We start from the raw sequence: 18,768 nt of genomic DNA, 5'->3' as shown, positions 1-18,768 counted from the left end.
ACCACGTGCAATATATTACAGTTTAAAAAACAAACAGTAACGGTATGATGCGAAGTTGTATAATTGAAGTTAAGAGAAATTTTACTCGCTGGGGATTTAATCTGTTACTATAGAAAACACGGCGCGATATCGTTGCTTTATCAAGCCGAGAAAATCTCATATCGGAAATTGTCTGTTGCGGAATGAATTATACGGTACGGGGTTGAGGATAATGAAAGAGGTACGCGAATCGAATTATCCACGAACGAAACGATGCAATTAACACTTAAATGGCATTTTCTAGTTGTCGTATTTATTAAAAATGGATTGGGATTAATTTCGTGAATTAATTTTATACGAAAAAAAAGATATATATTTTTAGAATGCATACATTATAAAAATTGAATAAAAGCATAACTAATTAAAATTAATGTAATGCAAACAATTTTAATTATTTAATTAAATTATTGGATTATTAATAATGATTATTAAATTATTAAATTTAAAAAAAATATGTAGTATATGTATAAGTTATGATAATCCAAAATCAACAATAGTCTTGTTTAAATTTTTGAAATAAAAGAATTGTTTGCACAACATTGATCTTTTAATCTGTATCAACCCTACATGGAATCAATGAACTATAACATGTAATAAAAAATTTCAAAATAAATTTTATTAAAATACAATATTATTTTGCTTGTTTGTAAAGTATTAAAATCATTAGTATCTTCGTCATAAAAACAGTAATGTTATATATATGCGTATATTATATCGAAGCTGTACATTATTCGATATAATATAGAAATATCGTGCATCGCAATTGTGTGCTTACACTAAAGGCAATAAAATATAATAAGCTCATTTATCGCGCATAAAATATGTGTGCTTTCAAGCGATATAATATTTGGCACGTAAATTATTCTTATCTAAAACGTTACAGAGGGAGGGAGAATACGTACTCACGATTCTATGTAATATAGACACTAACAATAAGTGAAACACGTTAGTGCCTCGAAGTAAATTGCTTTCGACCGGAAGCGCGCATCGAATTATCAATACAAAGGACAGATTATTGTACGGGTCAATAATTACGGTGGAATCTAATCGACTGCTATTTGATTGGTAACCGTTTATCTTGCACGATTGAAACCCGTTTGCAAGGATTGAATATCTACTTGAAACATTAACAATGCGAAACATCAATCAAAATAAAATTGGGACGTAGTCCACACACACATTATGCAATTTTAGAATACATTTTAAAACTTATATGTGTGATGTACCTATTTTTGATCGGATTAATGAATATAATGTATTATTATATTTCTATTAAATCTTCTTATCTTTATAAAATATTTTCTGGATATATATGGTATAATATTTTAGAACATATAATGCTCTATTTGTTATTCATTGTACGATATATATATATATATATATATATATATATACGAGAAACAAAATCGATTTCTATATTTTAGGAAATATAAAAGAGTTAAATTATTACAATTGAAATCAAATGACTTATTTAAACGAAAAATCAGGTCTTCTTCATCGAGTCGATGACTCTCGACCTCAATTAGTCGTCTAAATCTTTGTTTTCTAATCGGTACAAAGGCGTGCTGGCTTTGAAAGAATATCGTGTTTCTAACGCATGCCGATAATTACATGCGCTTGCGAGTCCGAGCACTTTAATGGTTTGTTGTCCGTTGAAAATTAATTATTTTACGCCAGGAGCTGGCCGAGGCGTCGCTGGTGAGTGTATCGAAATACCTGTAGGGCGACAGGCTTAGCAAGCCGGAGAAAGGAAGGGCAAGGGGCAACTCAGAGGCAGGTAGGGTGAGTTGTATGGGGGTGGCGTGTAGTTGACGCTTTATCGGAAGAGCGCTTTTGTTAGAAAGTCAATACCTGTGAAGAGACCTGGGCGTTCACTTCCTGATACGCTCGCGTTAAAAAGTACACTTTAGAGCACGCATAAAGCGCCCGTTTGATTTTTCTGGCGGAAATGCTCTCTTCGGGAAAATTGCGAGCTTTCTCGGGATCTAAGACGAGCCGGAAACGACGTAAAAGTTTGAGCATTCGATTATCGATTTGTGCGACCGCGATTACGTTGCTCTTTTTTACGATGATAATATATAGGAAAACGATGCGAATTAAATTAACTTGGTACGAAACATCGATCGATCTCATCTATGAAGAGAGCATACAACATTTCATTCTTGATATCTCTCAGTGACCGTTCTCAACGAAATCAAACGAATAAATCACAGCTGTCAGCAACGAGATATTCACTGCTAATGCATTATGTATTTTCTGTTGCCGATTCAATTTCGAAAAAAAAATATATTCCGTTTAAGGATCGCCCTAAGAGGGATTGCTCGTGTCTCGCCTCGGATCTTTTGCCGGCAATATCGCATTCTAAATTCGTCGATGAGATTCGCTATTTAAATTTCTCGACCAATATCATTGCCAAGAATATCAAATATAAATAAACTCGTTATTTATTTATTTGTTGCGCATGATTTATTCGTGCTAAAAAATAAATCATACAATCATTGACCATCTGATTTTATAAAGTTTTAAATAGACTGTAGATTTTCTGTCGAGTTTGTATCTTCCTCGTTCTCCTATTGTCCGAATGACATACATATTTCCACCACTTTAGAAAATAATAAAATTTATTCGCGCAGTTTTGTGCAACAGTTATATATTTCAATGAAAAGTTTGTTTCACTGACTTACAAATGTTTTACTTACACATTTCGTATTTTCAACATAATACCAATGATTTTATTCGAATTAATAATATTGTATAAGTGATTGAGATACATTATTTTAAATAGAATGAAATATGAAAAAGTGATAGCGCAATCACATTTTCTCCACAATGAGAATTAAATATCTCTCAAGGCTAAGTAAAACTGCACAGTTTGACTCGCTTGTTGTATTTACTTTTAATTACAATTTACCTCACGACTTTGCCGCTTTTATCGCGCCTGCCGAGCCACCGACCTTGCGCTGAAAAAGTGCTTCGGGGTGTCGTTGTACGCGAAAGAGGCACTCCTCCCCCAACCGGCATTAAGCACTGTCGCCGTAGACGCTAATTTAAATACGACAAGAATTCCAGATTTCCTCGACGGAGGGTGAGAGTGGAGCCACTTTACTACCTAATACATAGGGAATGCAGATACGTATCGGACAGTGCGACGGGAAGGCGGGTGGTGCGCAGGAGGGACGGAGAGGGAATTGTTTTTGTCACGGGAGCAATGGAAGTTGGCGGGACATGGGACTATGAGAAAGAGAAGGGAACGGGAGAAGAGGGATGGGAGGGCATAGAGATGGTCGAGAAACCGGGGGTTGATTCGGCTACGCAGCGCTACCGCGGCCGACCCGGGAAACTCGGACGGGGTTGGTCCGAAAGCTCTCTCAGTCGCGGACAAGCCGCCACGCAGTGATAACACCTTATATAACGCGGGCAACTTAAATCCGATCCGCGTCGTATCACTAAAATCCTATTCTGATAAGAATGTAAGTTTGTTAGTGGGAATATAAATGTATTAATTAAAGCTATTAATCGGGGTATCAGAGATCAAATTGTGTTGAACAAATGATCGATAATCGAATGCAGGATCCACGTGGTGAATCGGAGATACGATTGGAACATTGTTATCGGAAATTGCGACTTTCAGTTGCATAATAATTTCGCCCGTCATGTGCCTCAGCTTCTCGTTCTGCGATATCTCCGACGATGATTTTATGTGCGAAACGAGTAAAACGTTACGCAAGCGCCGAGCAATTAAGGACGTTTTCACGTTTTACCAAAGGGTTGGCATCGTCTGGTAGTGATTGCATTTAATGTATAATCGCGACTAACGAGAAGCCGTTCTTATTTCATTGAATTATTATATCTGCTATCGGGGTACTGCGTTATATTTGGCGATTAGAATGACACAACGCTTGTCTCGTTTTGATTTCATTCATGTTTTTTATATCTCTAAAAGTTCGTACCATTTGAATAAAATTATGTCAATCTTATAAATTTTTTTTAATATTTCTGTCACAAAAATGTTCGATTGACATGAAAAATGTCATATAGAAATTTGAGTTATTTGAATTTTTGAAAGCAAATATGGGTCTAATGAATTGGAATATGACAGTTGTAAAATTTATATCCGTACAGAATAACTTCTTTTTTTTTTCATTATTTCTGGAAACTAAAACAGTGCTGGTGCAACAAAAATGAAATATTATCCAGTTCAAAGGATCGGAATAATGTGATGAAGAGATAGTGAGACGTGACAGATTTTCCTAGGTACATATGAAATTCTCTTTGAGTCGGACGTGCTAACAATATAATGGCTTGGTTTTTGGCAACCGTATGAGGCGGTTAGTTTCAGTTGACCGTGCGAAAAGGTAGTTACGAACTTTATGATTACGCGGCACGAGCCGGATTGCTTCATTTGTCGATTACATGCAAGCTCACAGACATAATTCACGAAGTGTTGCAACGATTGCGTGCAACGATATCTCGTTTTCAGGATGATTTTATACGCGTGAAGAATACATCACTGTTTTTCCGCCAAACCTCGAAGAGAGTTAACATTGCTTTTTCTTTTCATTTAACTTCGCGTTATGGGATAAGTTTGTAACGAAATCGTAAAACAAGCTTATTAATTCACGCGATGGCTGTATCAAACAAGGCAAATGTACTTTTACGAGGAGGTGAGAACGAGAGTGGGTACACTTATCATTCGGAGCGTTTGGGTCGCCTCCAATTTCTGGCAATTGCGGACGTTGCGGACGGAAAGAGGGTCAACCAACGCAAAGTGCAATAGCACAGCGCGGCGAATGAAAAAGATTTCGCGTTTAATAGCATTTCGCGACGTGCCTGCGACAGTCGTTAAATATTCATGACAACTGGACACTGAGACTTGCACGTGGCTAAATTATTTATGATTCTTTTATGTCGTAATCGAATAAAACAACAAAGCGAAAGTTGCATGTACAAAGGTGGCGGATTGGAATACATTCGCATATTTTTTTTTCGACTCTCGTTAATAAACAAAGCATTTGTGAGTCGCTGCAAATATTGTTGAATTTTATTGTTCTTTTTTTGCATAATTGATAAAGACGGAGAATCAAAATTTCATCTTATTCATAGACATTAATTTACGAAGCAAATGTCATTACTGGTTTCGAAAAATATTATTATTGACTTTTTGAATAATCTATTGAAAAATATTTTATCGAACGAGCTGCAAAATAAAAATTATAATTTAATGGATAACATCGTAGTTTACGAAATCGAATTTTTCTTTCAATTCTTTTATCTTTACATTCTCAAATTAATATTGCCATCTTTGTTCTATTCGGGTTACGCATTTGTTCGTGTAACCATTCTCACGTAGAATTGTGGCTTGGCTGGCTGTGGCGAAGGGGATCGACAAATTTCATTTTCTATAGTCCTTCACAACCATTGCAACCGTCGATTGGTTGCAAAAGTTGTGCAACCAATGTGTCTTAACGGCCGGAAAGCTGCCACGTAACCATCGAATTAGAGCGACGATGAAAGACCAATTCCCGGGTAATCGAACTAGCTCTCGCTTCCCGTTAAGCTTCCGTACGAGACGTTATATTGCTTCATCTCTCGAGTTCGACAGAAATTCCCGAGTTGCGCCGAAACGGAACGCGCAGTTGGCTTTTTCTCATCTCCCCTTTAACTCTCTTAACGTCGAAGCATCGTTCGTCAGATACATCGTATCCTCTCTCGATTATTCTTGCGTAACGGATGAATGTATCTCGTCGCGAAATTGCGATTCTATATCTGTTATCTCAATAAATTTTAATAATTTTGATCGATTAATTGAAACTACAGATGTTGTTTAATTATTTCACAAATTAGAAAATAAATATAAATTTAGAAAATAAATATATAGCGTTAATCAACGTAATCGCCAATACATTTAAAACAAGATGTATGTGTTGGCGTAATACGAATCTAACGCAAATGTGGTCATGCCTCTTGTCGTTGGTTTAATACGCCTTCCATATATTTCCGGTTTCGTACTACTAGCCGAATGTGTAGCTAGCTATTTAAACTTTCGGTCAACGGAGAAGTAGTTAAAGTTAGGGAAATTCGGATAACGCATGTGTACTTTAATTAACACGCATACGTAGGAAGTTCCTCAGGTTATTAAGTTCTGTCGTCTGGAAATTGGATGTACAAATTTAGCAATGCTCATCTGATGATGCTATATATCTACATTTATATCTGCATATATTCATATAAATTCTTGATTTGTCATGAAATATAGTTGTGAACAGAAATACAGAAATGTAGCCAGAGCGAACTAATATCAACGAATAGCCTCCAATTATTATAATCTTTTTTTTGTCAGAGAATAATTGTCGCGTTGTTTATACTTGCATTTTATCAAATTTTATATTTTGAAATGTGAAATATATATTATTTCAAAAATAAATTTTACACACACACACACACACACACACACACATACACACACACACATATATATATATATATATATATATATACATTGAATAAAGCTAAAGTTTCTAAATTTAATAAAATTTTCTCTCTCTCTCTCTCTCTCTCTCTCTCTCTCTCTCTCTCTCTCTCCTATATAAGAATTTCTTTAAAAGATTAATAAAGGTTTCTTTAGAAGGCTCATTTTTTTAATTACACCGTGTCAATCATCCATAGAAGGAAAAAAGTTTGAATGATTGGTGTGACTGATTACCGGCATAGCAAGGTCCATTAAATCTTAAAATCTCTCGAATTTAGAAGCCCCGAGGCATGTCGTAATCGAGTCACTCCACGGTCAATCTTAAACTACTGAATTATACGACTGACTCTGTGGCACTCGCGCTTCGGCACTTTAATCCGAGGGACTTGAGAGTGCACCTGCTAGACGGCGATGGTATATCTCTCCGGTTGCGAACTTCGGGTTAGCTTGCGAGAGAGAGACGAGTGTAAGAAGGACGCGGGGGAGGGAGGAGAGGTGGTAGACCCAATTACATCTCGTTCGTGCAGAATTGGACGAATACATACAAGATGCTTAAGACGCTTTAACTACCCCGGGATTTGTATCCACATTCTAACTGTCGAGATTCGTTTAAGTACCCTATGCTGGACTTTCGTCGGTTTTCGAGGATTGCCATCGACCCATAAATTCGTTTCCACAAACTCTGAATTTTCGCTAAATAATTTGTTTAATTGTAATTTTCGACTTTGATTTAAACATGATTGTTTTAAATAATTTTTACAATTTTATCAGTTCGTGATTATAAAATTATTCGCCTGCTTTTCATTGGTTGTTTATATAAATAAAAAAAATACGTTTACACACACATGTTAATATAAAAAAATAAAAATAATAATTGCTCTATAAATAACTAATCGATCGAATTTAATCAATTGTGCATATACAAGCGACCTTTTCTTTATCTTGCAGGACGCTACAGATACAAAAAAGCTATCCTTTTCCGGGACGATAACGGATCATCCGGGGTGGAATCTGAATAGCGAAGAAATTTTATGAGATTGAAGAGCCAAGATTAACCGGCTGTTAATGCTCATCACCGCTTCGCGTTAATGGAGCGCAGCCTATGGAAAGGGATGCGATGACACGCTGCCAGCCGAAGACGAAGGTTCCTTGAAACAGGATTAGAAGGCCGCCTAAAATCCGAGTAAACTCTTGTCTTCATCTTAGATCAATTAAATCATCGACGTGAGCCCCTTGAAGAGCTTCAAACTTCGCGTACTAGATTCAACGTCGCGCACGAAATCTGCTGCAATCACGCGTGATTCATAAATCTGTGAAAATCGAAAATTGTGATTTTATACGCATGATAACGGATCCGTTAAAGAAGAAAAAATTGTGAGAAAGAAAACCGCCAAATTAATCCCGGATGATCAAAGGATCGCCTGCTGAGGACAGATTTATTCTATGTCTTGGCAATTTTTGAAAGGTCGATTATCGCGGCGTAGAGATTTCGTAAACGATGTTCTCGTCGGTGAATTAAAGCGTCTACGTGGGCCAGTAGTTCGGACAATCGATAATGCCGGGTCGTAAAACTTCACGCGAGGCACGCAGCAGTGTCTGATAAATAATGCAATTCTATCGGGTCGGTCGATGTTCCGGGGTGTGAAGCAAAAAGCGCTGGATCATCCTTGATGCTGAGAGAATCTCGAAACAACGTCTTACAACGTGAATTACAACACGGACATTGTATTGTGTGCATCGATTTTGTGAAGTTAACTTGAAGTGCTTGATCTTCACACGAACTAGAGACGAGGGTTAACAGGTACGTGTATTGTCTGAGATAAGTGATCGTGCGTGCTACACGAGTGCTCGAGAAAGTGCGGATTTCCTTAATTTTTTTTTTTTACGGACCAAGTCAATTTTTAACGTAACGTTATTGCGAAACGATTCGCGTAACAGTAAATATATAGTGTTGGATCTGGCAAATATTTGTCGGTGCTTTTTTTCAAAATCGTGTTGTTTAACGTGTTGTTTAACGTGTGACGAAACGTCATTCAGAAAATTCATTGTTCAACGTGAAATAAAAAAAAAGCGACTTTCCATATTGAAACGCCAATGTCAAACAGAACTCGTGCATACGTGTCAGAACATATAAATCGTGGCATATGAGCAATTATAATAATAAATCACGTAATAGTTCAGATACAAAGGCGTCTAAAGTGCAAGACTCGCGATAATTAATTTTTTGAATGTGAGTTTAGAAAAGTCAAAAGAGTCATCTCTAACTTTGAAAATAGAAACGTGCAGCGAGTAAATATCTACGATAGCTCTAATTATTTATCGAAGTAACAAAGTTACACAAGTTTTTTTTTACAAAGCTGCGAAGAATTCTTTCGCGGATATACAAGAGTTTTTAAAATCGCGGAGATAAACGAACGAAAAAAATACGACGGGGTTCTCGAAGCCGCTTTAGATCCGAAAAAGTCAATCTCCTTTCGCGTGTTTCGACAATTCTGGACGAACCAGAATGCGGGTAGTGCCGTGTGTGCTTCGTTAAACTGACAGTAATCGTCAACCGCGTGTCACAAACTCGTACGTGGTAAAGCGAGTAAATTAGATTCCGGCGATGCACTTACGATGACATCGTTTTGTGATTTGAGCACTAGAGCATCAACGCACGTGTGAAAATTGGACTCGTCTTTCACGAGCACGATAGTGCGCATTACTACAGGAAGAAAATCTTAATAAAGAGAAGTTGGAAAAAAACATCTCCAATTTAGTCATCTTGAAGAAAAAAGTTTCCGTACATATTGTGTAGAAAGAAAATTGGAAAGACAGTTGTTATTCGTCGACGTAAGAGTATCACAGTCGTTATCAAAGCATTCGGGCATTGATAGATTTGTCGATTCATTGGAATATTCTACGAGAGAGAGGGGTATCATATAGAAAGACTATCTCTCTGCAAAAAAGAGCATCGCGCCGGCGCTATCGAGGAGTTGTTTCAAAAGAACATCCGCGATCGAAAAGCTCGCGCGCGTGGTCGCGATCGCGGGTAGTTATCACTGAAAAAAACGATAATCGATCGACAGTCGACGATTGTCGCCGCGGGGCAAATGGCAAACCTTATCGGAGCCGTCATGTGATATATCGCGCGACGACGAACGAGTGGTGCGATTGGCTGACGAGAGAATGACGGTGACGTGTATGTCGTTTGCGGATGTTGTTCAGTGCCGGGATGCTGTAGTGAGTAACTGTCAGTAAAATCGACGCGAGTGCACAACGAGATCGGTTTCGTCGTCATCGCCGTCGTCGTTATTCGCCGGAGGAGAGTGAGAACAGAGCCGGCCGAATATCACTTGGAGAAATACCCAGCATGAAGGATCATCGAGGAGGATGGCTGCGCGCCATGCTGCTGATAACGTTCCTCTCGCATCAGACCGGTGAGTGCCGTCCTATTTTTATATTCGTTATTATTGCATTGGTTCTTTTTTTGACGAGAATCAGAGACGATTGAGCTGCGCGAGATTTTTTATGTCACCTGTCGCTTAATCGCATCTCTCAATCGTGAATCCATTTTTATGAAACATAAATCGTTTTATGATCAGTTGAAGAATCGATCGTAAAAAAGGATATAACAACGAAGAAAAGTCTTAAAAGTTTGAAATCTTGTATTTTTCAAGATAGATGTTTGAAACGTATTTATAATATAAAATTTATGAAAGACAAGTTGTTACAAATCTGCTTGAAAGTAACAACGTCAACATGTTACGTGATGTCAATTATCGGGAATTCTCGTCGTTATATAAATAGCGTTCTCCGGTTGCTAATTTTTATCGCGTTAATATTGAAACCCGTGATTAATGGAGCGCGATGTGAAGGCATTGTACATTATATAGACTTATAATATAAGTCGACAAGAGGGTGAAATAGGTCACCGGCCGACGTAGCAAATTCAAGATATTGTAGAAAAAGCAAACACTATTTTTCACAATGAACAGCGTGCCCATTATTTTAAGACTTTTTTTTAGACCATTGTACTCGCCCGAAAAAAAAAACTAGGTTGCCAACCGCGCGCGTGTTCGCGCAATAACAAAACTGAAAGTCCAGTAAATTAGAGCGTGCATTGGGGTATATCATCTGGGGATACGTTTCATCCCGGGTGAAGACCGAGTTTTATTTTCTGAACAAAACCCGTCTCTTTGATGGTTTTGCATAATAGCGGCAATGGGTTCACATAACTTTTTGAATTTTTATAAGCACCCTCGGTACAGAGATCCTTGTATTTGTTTTGCAGAGAACAATATATGTAGGTACATAATAAAAGATCGTGAATCGGAATATACGTTGGAATTATATTTATCATACCAACACAGATACGTACTACAAAACGCGTGCGTGTAAAGAGCGTGCATAGCCGTGCATAAAAATATCCGCGTATATCGAGAAAAATGTCGTGCAACTCGCGTCAAGCCGATGAATCGTTTTAACAGAATGCGATTGTCCCCGGTAGCGTCACGTGCACTCTCTCATCCTCTTTCTTTTTCAGTCGTATTTCTTCTTTCATTAATCGATTAAGAGCAGCGATTAAAAACAGCTATTGGCAATTTATTTTAGCGTGCGTGATTAAATAAGCTCTCTCTCTCTTTGCAATACATATTATCAATTTAATTATTTTTGCAATACTTGGAAACCAAAACAATTATATATTATCATATATTATTATGAATATATCAATTTTAAGTTTGCAAAGTTCTATATATGTAAAATGATGGGCGAATTTTTCAAAGTGCACGCGCGACACATTGCTTTCGTCGTTGGTAAACGAGGAAAAATACAATATTACTGCGTCGTTCCGCGTCGCGCTGCGCCGCGCTCTCTCGTCGGTCGACGAAAATTTTTCAAATTACCGTCGTAACGTATTGCTTTCGGCCGACGAGCGCAGAGAGACGAGAGAGAACCGGTTGAAACGCAAACATATTTTTTCGCAACCTTTTCGCCGGGGATTCCTCTGTCGTCGTCGCCGTGTTACGTGAACGACGAGTGTGCGCGTGTAACGAACAGCGAACGAAAAAGATTCCGCTCGGTGCGTCCGTTCTCCGTTTTATATGTGGGTATACATAAAAAAAGGAAAGAATGTGAAAATAAAAAAACCGGATGTGTTTTATCATGTACGGTTGGCAGCGTGCCATGACCACGCACGACCTCACCTACCCTGCGGTATTTGTTAGTTTCCGTCTCGTTAGGCGGAAAATCTATTTCTTTACGTCGGTATTGTGAAAACGCGAGTTGCATCGGCATGCATCCGAGCACATCGTCCACCCACTGCATGTATACATGAGCAAACGCGACGAGTGTTTAGGACGATGGGGGTTTTCTTCTTCTCTCTCTCTCTCTCTTTCTCTCTCCAATTTTTTGGGTTTTTTTTTCTCGATCGACGACCACAAGCCATTTGGATTTTAATCGAAAAGCTGGGGGATTTATGCTATTGTGCGACGATCGCGATTGTTGGCGCGCTCGGATTCTATTATCCGCGCACGCGATAATACACGCCAAATATAACGCGCTATTGTGCTAGCGCTGCAAGCATGATAATAAAAGAAATTATCGTTGTCGCGATCGCGCTGCCACTGCGAAATTAATTGGCACACAATCGCTGTCTAAGGTGCGCGCTCCAAACTGTTAATATTTGCACGAATATAAATCGAGCTCCACGTTCGAAAGTATCGATATCCTTTACATGGAAACTTTAATTTTCTATCCGTTTTATCTTATGCGATCTTGATTATTAAATGTTTCTATAATAAAATATAATTATTTTATAATTTTTAGAAAATCGAATACAACCACATATTTTCATATTTACATATATGTATGAAATAAGTATTAATTTATTAAATATTAATAAAATATTAATTTTATTAGATTATTTATAGAGATTCGCATAATTTTGAAAAGTATATTCATCGGTTATTCAAACTATCATATATAAAGGACTCGTACGCGCTGTAAAAACATAAATGTATTATTTAAGCCCATATATATGAACCTGGCACGAGAAGCTTATGTTTTGTCGCGGCATTTAAACAAAACCGGTGACTATTTTATAATTGTTACAAACGTTTAAATTCTCTACGCTGCTTATCATTTTGCACCGCGTTCCTGCATGGTTATAAACACGCCGTAATAATTTTTATCATGCTAGTGAAATCCATAATGAGATACGAATCCGACGGATTACATCGAGAAAGAGAGAGAGAGAGAGAGAGAGAAACAAAGATTATCTCTACGTCAAAATCCGTAATGATATGCGAGCCAGTGAAATTACCATGGACGCGTAATTGAATTTTCTACCGCGTGCCGTTGTTAAATTATCTCTCTTTCGACCTACAAACGTAACAACGCGACGTGGTTACCGGCCGAAATGAAATCACGGTAAAATCATATCACTTTCACATCAGCGTACGCATTCGACGATGAAACGGGACACAATGTCCGCAGGTCTTCCAAATATCGCACGATGATGATGATGCTCTTTATGAATATATTTAGAGCAACAATGTACAACGCGCGCCGGTGTCCGGTGGTTTATATAAAATTTTCACGACCTTTGCTTTCATTTTTGCACGTTGAAAATTGCATGTCGGATACAATTGAATTATTTATACGACACATACTTGTATAAATTCTCGGTCAGGAAATATTAATATTAATTACGTTAATTGGGAACATTAATTTTCATTTACACAACACGAAAGTTTTAAATTATCCGCATATAGATAGAAATGACACGGGGAGAGAAAATCTGCGGATATATCGCGCTGATTTAAATGAATCCGCTCTCTAACAGCGTTCTCTCACAAAGTTGGCTAATAGTTTGGCATTAGCTGTTTACATCGTTGATATCTGCTTGCATCGCGCGCGATATTGCATGCATGGCGCGTCCAACTTGCCGTACTACGTCCTCGTCGCAGGAATATAGATTACGATTGTTTACGTGACACACACTATTAGAAATTATATCCAAGCGTCGTAAAGTAACAGGTTCTCACGGCAGCGCATAACTACATGACGAGCCGTAGCCTGCAGCTCGATACCGCCCGTTGCGTCCGTTTATTGTGTCGCTTCTGGCTCAAAGCCGTATGCAGTTCACAGCGAAGTGCATAGTACATGTGGCGCTATAATCCCGAATAGGAGAGATCGTTTTAGCTAGAGCAGGCGGACCGCGCGATCAAAGGGACGGCAAACACAACGGGAGCAAGAGAGATCGAGGGCGAGGGAGAAGGAGCGAGGAGAGAACGCGGAATTGCTGAGCGGGCTTTTGGCCGAATTATTATCGGTTATCAATTCGCGACGTCGCGTACGGCGGAAAAGGGATTTCCGGCGGTATAGAACGCCGGCGCGATAGAATCGATGCGGTCGCGACTCGGCTCGCGCGGACTCGGCCCCGGCGAAATCTTTTTATCCAGTTATTTTCGGCAATTCAATTCATCCGTCATAAGCCAATCGCGCTAGCGCTCGCGATATCGGTGCGTTTCTACTACTCGCTCTCGCGTCGCGCAATCAGCAGTCGCCGGGCTTTAACGATGTTATCGAGGAACCATGATTGAAGTAATATTTGCTCGCCGGTTATTAGCAATTAGTTGGCATCGTGATTTCCCGACCGAATTCGACTCCTCCGATTAGATATTCAACCGCAGGGGAGGAAAAAGGACGCGCGCGTATATATCGAAAAATGTCAAGACGACTATTTTCTTTTTCTCAAAACTGTCGATGTTCTGTGGAAGTCGATGTGTGCTGTCAAATTTGGGGAAACATGGTTTTTTGATGATAGGAGAATTATATATACGTTGAAATTTGCAAGTCTTTCGGATGAAATCTCGTATAAGACAAACAAGGTTTCTTTCCTCCCCTAGTATAGTATCACTGGCAGTAATGGCATCGTTACTTAGGGCAAAGTCTCGGGCGCGTATCGCGACTATAGATCCGTATTCAAATGCCGGGTGGCGGTAGTTTCTTCTAATCTACAAGAGAGCAGAGAGAGAGACAGGGTGTATCCCTTCTTAAAAGTTTCATGCGGTCATTTATACTGGCTGTTCGACTCGCGACGTATCTTGTACGTATTTCCATCTCCCTCCCTCCTTCCGATATCTGTTCAAACGTACGATCCTCGGAATCCGTCTGGCATAAATATTCCAAGCTGAGAGTCTCGGGTTCTCTCGCTGCCGATGAATCAAGGGAGAAGAGAGAAACGGCGGGTTCTGACAGCGCTTCAAAATAAATGTTCCTCAACCGCGTCTCGAGCCAGCAGTGGCTCGTCTTTCTGATTGTCGGCTGCTGAATTATGGATTTGCGTCTGTCGAGAACTTATAAGAATAAATACAGCGAATATATATCCGCCCTATACTCTCTCTCTCTCTCAAGTGCCCGATCTCTCGGCACAAGTTTGGCCTTGTGAAAGATTAAAATCGGAGAGCGGAGATGCGTCGGATGCGCTCACCTATCCGTCGAAATGCTTCCCGAGGAATTTCCGGAGACATTTATTTCTTATCAATTCCGTAAACCAATGTATATCGTATTCCGAACGCGCCGGTTGAAAAAGCCGGGGAAAGGAAAACTCGCGCGAATACGGCGTTTTGACGCCGATATTAATGCGCCACGTGTCAGCAGTTAGCGAGGAGCAACGCTGGTCTCCCGTGGGCCGCATAAAAGTGCACGTCCCGTAACGACGGCGACCTGGACCGTTTGGATCGAAGTTGCGTAATTAATTCCGTCCGGCACGCGATCTGAATCCTTTTAGCTTCCCGCCTCGTTTACGTCCGATACGTACATATACCTATACTATTGCGATTTCCGCGAAAAGTTCATTTCTCCGTCGTCTCTTCGTTCGCTCGTAAATGATTAAGTCGCTGGTTAGCACGGTTATTAACTGTCCTTGTCGCGAGTTTACCTCAATCGAGAAATGAGGGAAAATAGGGCGGCGTCAGATTTCCGTGAAGCCCTTCCTCGATTATTTATACCCTCGTCGGCGTCCGAGTATACAATGTGCTTGCGACACAGTGTCGCTCCACATGCGGATTCCTTGACCCGATACTCGATTGTCTTTGATACTGTACGTTTTCTCTATGTAAATATTGTTACGTGGCTGATCATTGGGACAATGTATTATCGTTGCCTGTGTAAAGCTCGTTGTAGCTGATCAGAAAATAGAATAGTGTAAAGACATACGATTGTTCAGCGCTTTCAAGAATATCTGTCTAGAACATAATGGCATATAATGACAAATTGAGGATAGATGATGTGGCTAAAAATGAAAATAATTTGATCGTTTATTGTCTGGATGATTCGATTATAATTATAATCTAATGATGGAACGATAACAGATTTTTTTTATAGAAAATGAGATTAATAGTTTCTTTAATCCTTTAAAAAGCAATTTATATAAAAAATTTTTCATATCATCTTATTCATTATATTTCAATTTAATTTTATATTTTTTTGTATATTTCAATTACATTTTTTATAGTTATTATACGCTTGGCATATTCTGTAAGTCGTGTTTTCTTTCAAATTCTTGTTGCACGATATTTCATAGATCGGAAATCAATTCCGCGTGTCGATTATTCTGTTAATCTCTTTACATTCCCCACGGTTAATCTTCAAGTATCGTACTACTCTATTGACAGTCGTTCGTTCGCGTGTCCATTGCTCTAGAACTCGTGTCGTGCCACCCTCTCGAAGCGTCGCGTGCTGTCGCCTACACGCACCTGTCGCCCTATTTTATTCATGCGATCGCGCGATGTGAATCTATGCCGGATAGGGCGGGTGAAAAGACGAAGCAAGATATGCGTACGGCATTCTGTATATATCAGAGTGGAGGGCAGTGCTTATAAAACGTGACAGAGTCGATGTTTCTGTCAGAACATCGAAGTCCGGACGTAATGAGTGGAAAGCGCTTCTGGATTTTACCTCTTTTAAATCGCGTCAATTATTTAAAGCTAATAAATTATGGAGATTATTACAATTTGTGATTAGCTATAGTAGCAAATTACAGTTTGTTTTAAAATATAATGAGAGAAAATAACTTTATTTATAGGTAGAATTTAGGTAAATTGACATTTTTAGTAAAAAGTTTAGTTTATTTCTAATTCATGAAGAAAAGTTATGCATAACAAATACCAGAGTATCAAAAATTTTATGTCAAAAATTGAGATTAATATAATATGATTTAAATTTTTTTATATGACATATAAATTTAATTTAATTTAATTTAAAAATTAATTTTTTGTCGAAAAATTAATTAATTTAACTTAAACTTATATTTCTCAATGTAGTTATTACCAATAATGAACCTCTTTTTTGGTTTCAATTAATTATTTTAAAAAGTGAAAGAAATAAAAGGAAATTATTTTATGGGGAGGGAACTTTTAAATTATATAATAATATAATAATCAATGTTTAATTTAAATTGAAATTAAATTTATTACTTTATTAATTGTAAATGTAAATTTATTACTTTAAAAGAAGAAAAGTTTTAAGTTTTAAGTTTTTTTGTCCTATATGACAGACACTAGAGAGAGAATTCAAGATCACGAAAGTTTTTATCCTATTTTAGTGAAAAATCTCGGGGCGCGTTTCTCGAATTGTATTTTTCGGTCGGGAACGCAGCTGCTATTGAAGGAAGTTTCGTTCGAAACGTTTCGTTCTTCGTTCGCAATCGTATTACGCATTTCACATTCGAAAGCCGCAAATCGTTGCTAAGGCCGGCATGGCGAACTCGCGAAACACCTGCGTAGATATGCGTTTAGCGTGCGTCGCGTGCCGACCTCTAGGTGGAACCCGGTTTCTTTGTTGCCTGCCTCCCCTTCCCTCCTTCCTGGCTCTCCAGGAATCTCTCTAACTCCTCTCCACTTGTACGCTTTCCTGTTTCGTACATGCATCCAGACCCGAGACGTCAGCTTTAGCCCAGCCTTTACTGCAGTTCTATCCTATACAATGCATCGAACTTTTCTCCGAGCACGCGGAAGTTGAGCTTTCACAGATTTCCGTACGCACAGATTCCTCTTGCTTGCGCACTCGCTATGGCGAGAAACAAGTCGTAACCTCTTGGATTTGTTTGATTCCTTTACTAGAGTACGCTTTAACGCTGCAAAAGAATATTTGTCTTCGCGTTGTAAACACGCTCACATATCTTGCAACAAGCTGAAACTATCCCGAATAAACTAAACATTCAACTGCATTTACGGAGAGAGATTTTATATACAGGATAAAAAATATATAAATATATCTATGAAAAATCAATATTTATCCACTTTAATTTTTAAGTCTCTTTCAAGATTTATATTTAGCAATTATTTATATTTTTTCAACACAATTTTATTCGTAGCTAAGCTATAATTTTATCAATCAAAATCTGAATTTTCTATATATAATATTTTTGTTACAATTCTAATAATTTTATAATGAAATTGTCATTTACACTCTCTTTTGTCAAGGTACAAACGAATTTATTATCGTTTTTTGCAAGTTTAATTATTCTCTCAATCAGATGGTGGCAAGCACTTTATTGAAGGAGAGAGAGAGAGAGAGAAAGTTAATCGCAGCGCTTACATAAAATATTTAATTTTGAACGCGTCACTTGTTTACGTGTTAACTCTCGTTGTTGTGCACTTTACTGCAGTTCAGGAAACTTGTGTATTTTGCCGGGACCAGCCCGGAATCGACATATGTCGCAAGGTCATTGAAAACCCCATCGATTATTTAAAGAGTTCGAGTGGATGAATTAAATACGCTGGTGTGTTGAAGCTCTTAGCACTTTATTGTGTGCAGAAGTAACGAGCTGTTTTATTTGCTCCAACTTCAATAAGTACCAATCGCTCTAACGTTAAACAGCATGTTAAACAAACAGTTCTCGATTTGCAGCGTTAATGCTTTTTATAGGACACAAAAATCGTAACACTCGAGAAACATTTTCTTAAACAAAGCGACTTTAACGAAACAATTTTAATAAATGTGTGTGTGAAATAATAAATATTATTAATAAATATTATTTGGCAGATCTGAAAGTTCGGATACAATTATTTCTACGTAATTTTTAATTAAGATTTTATCTATAATATAACTGCTTAAAATTTTTTTAAAAATAAAAATAAAATAAAAATAGCGCGAAAGGGAGATAATTCTATGAGAGCATCGCAAAAAATATTTTTATTTAAGGGCAATATAAACTTTGCGATGTATCTTTTAGTCTTTCTTGAAACACATCAAAGTATAGAGAGGGCTCA

General features: G+C 38.1%; 1 protein-coding gene across 7 annotated transcripts in view; it reads left to right on the top strand.

The window, feature by feature from the left end:
* LOC145940315 (opioid-binding protein/cell adhesion molecule homolog) overlaps positions 1 to 18,768 on the top strand; it is a 240,318-nt gene that overhangs the window by 156,063 nt on the left and 65,487 nt on the right. For 5 of the 7 annotated variants that reach the window (XM_083045266.1, XM_083045264.1, XM_083045268.1 and 2 more), the window contains exon 3: positions 7,457 to 9,927. In XM_083045266.1, the coding sequence (XP_082901392.1) occupies positions 9,861 to 9,927 (67 nt within the window). In that variant the 5' untranslated portion in view covers positions 7,457 to 9,860. Of the gene's footprint in view, positions 1 to 3,415; positions 3,510 to 4,274; positions 4,294 to 7,456; positions 9,928 to 18,768 lie in introns of those variants that run through there. The other 2 variants (XM_083045265.1, XM_083045267.1) reach the window with 2 other exon arrangements.

This window comes from Prenolepis imparis, unplaced genomic scaffold, assembly GCF_030444845.1.
Source record: "Prenolepis imparis isolate NDT839.2.m4 unplaced genomic scaffold, iyPreImpa1.0 SCAF_9, whole genome shotgun sequence".
Taxonomy (NCBI): Eukaryota; Metazoa; Arthropoda; class Insecta; order Hymenoptera; family Formicidae; genus Prenolepis; species Prenolepis imparis.
The sequence above is the reverse complement of the archived record's forward strand: the minus strand, read 5'-3'. Positions and strand labels throughout refer to the sequence as shown.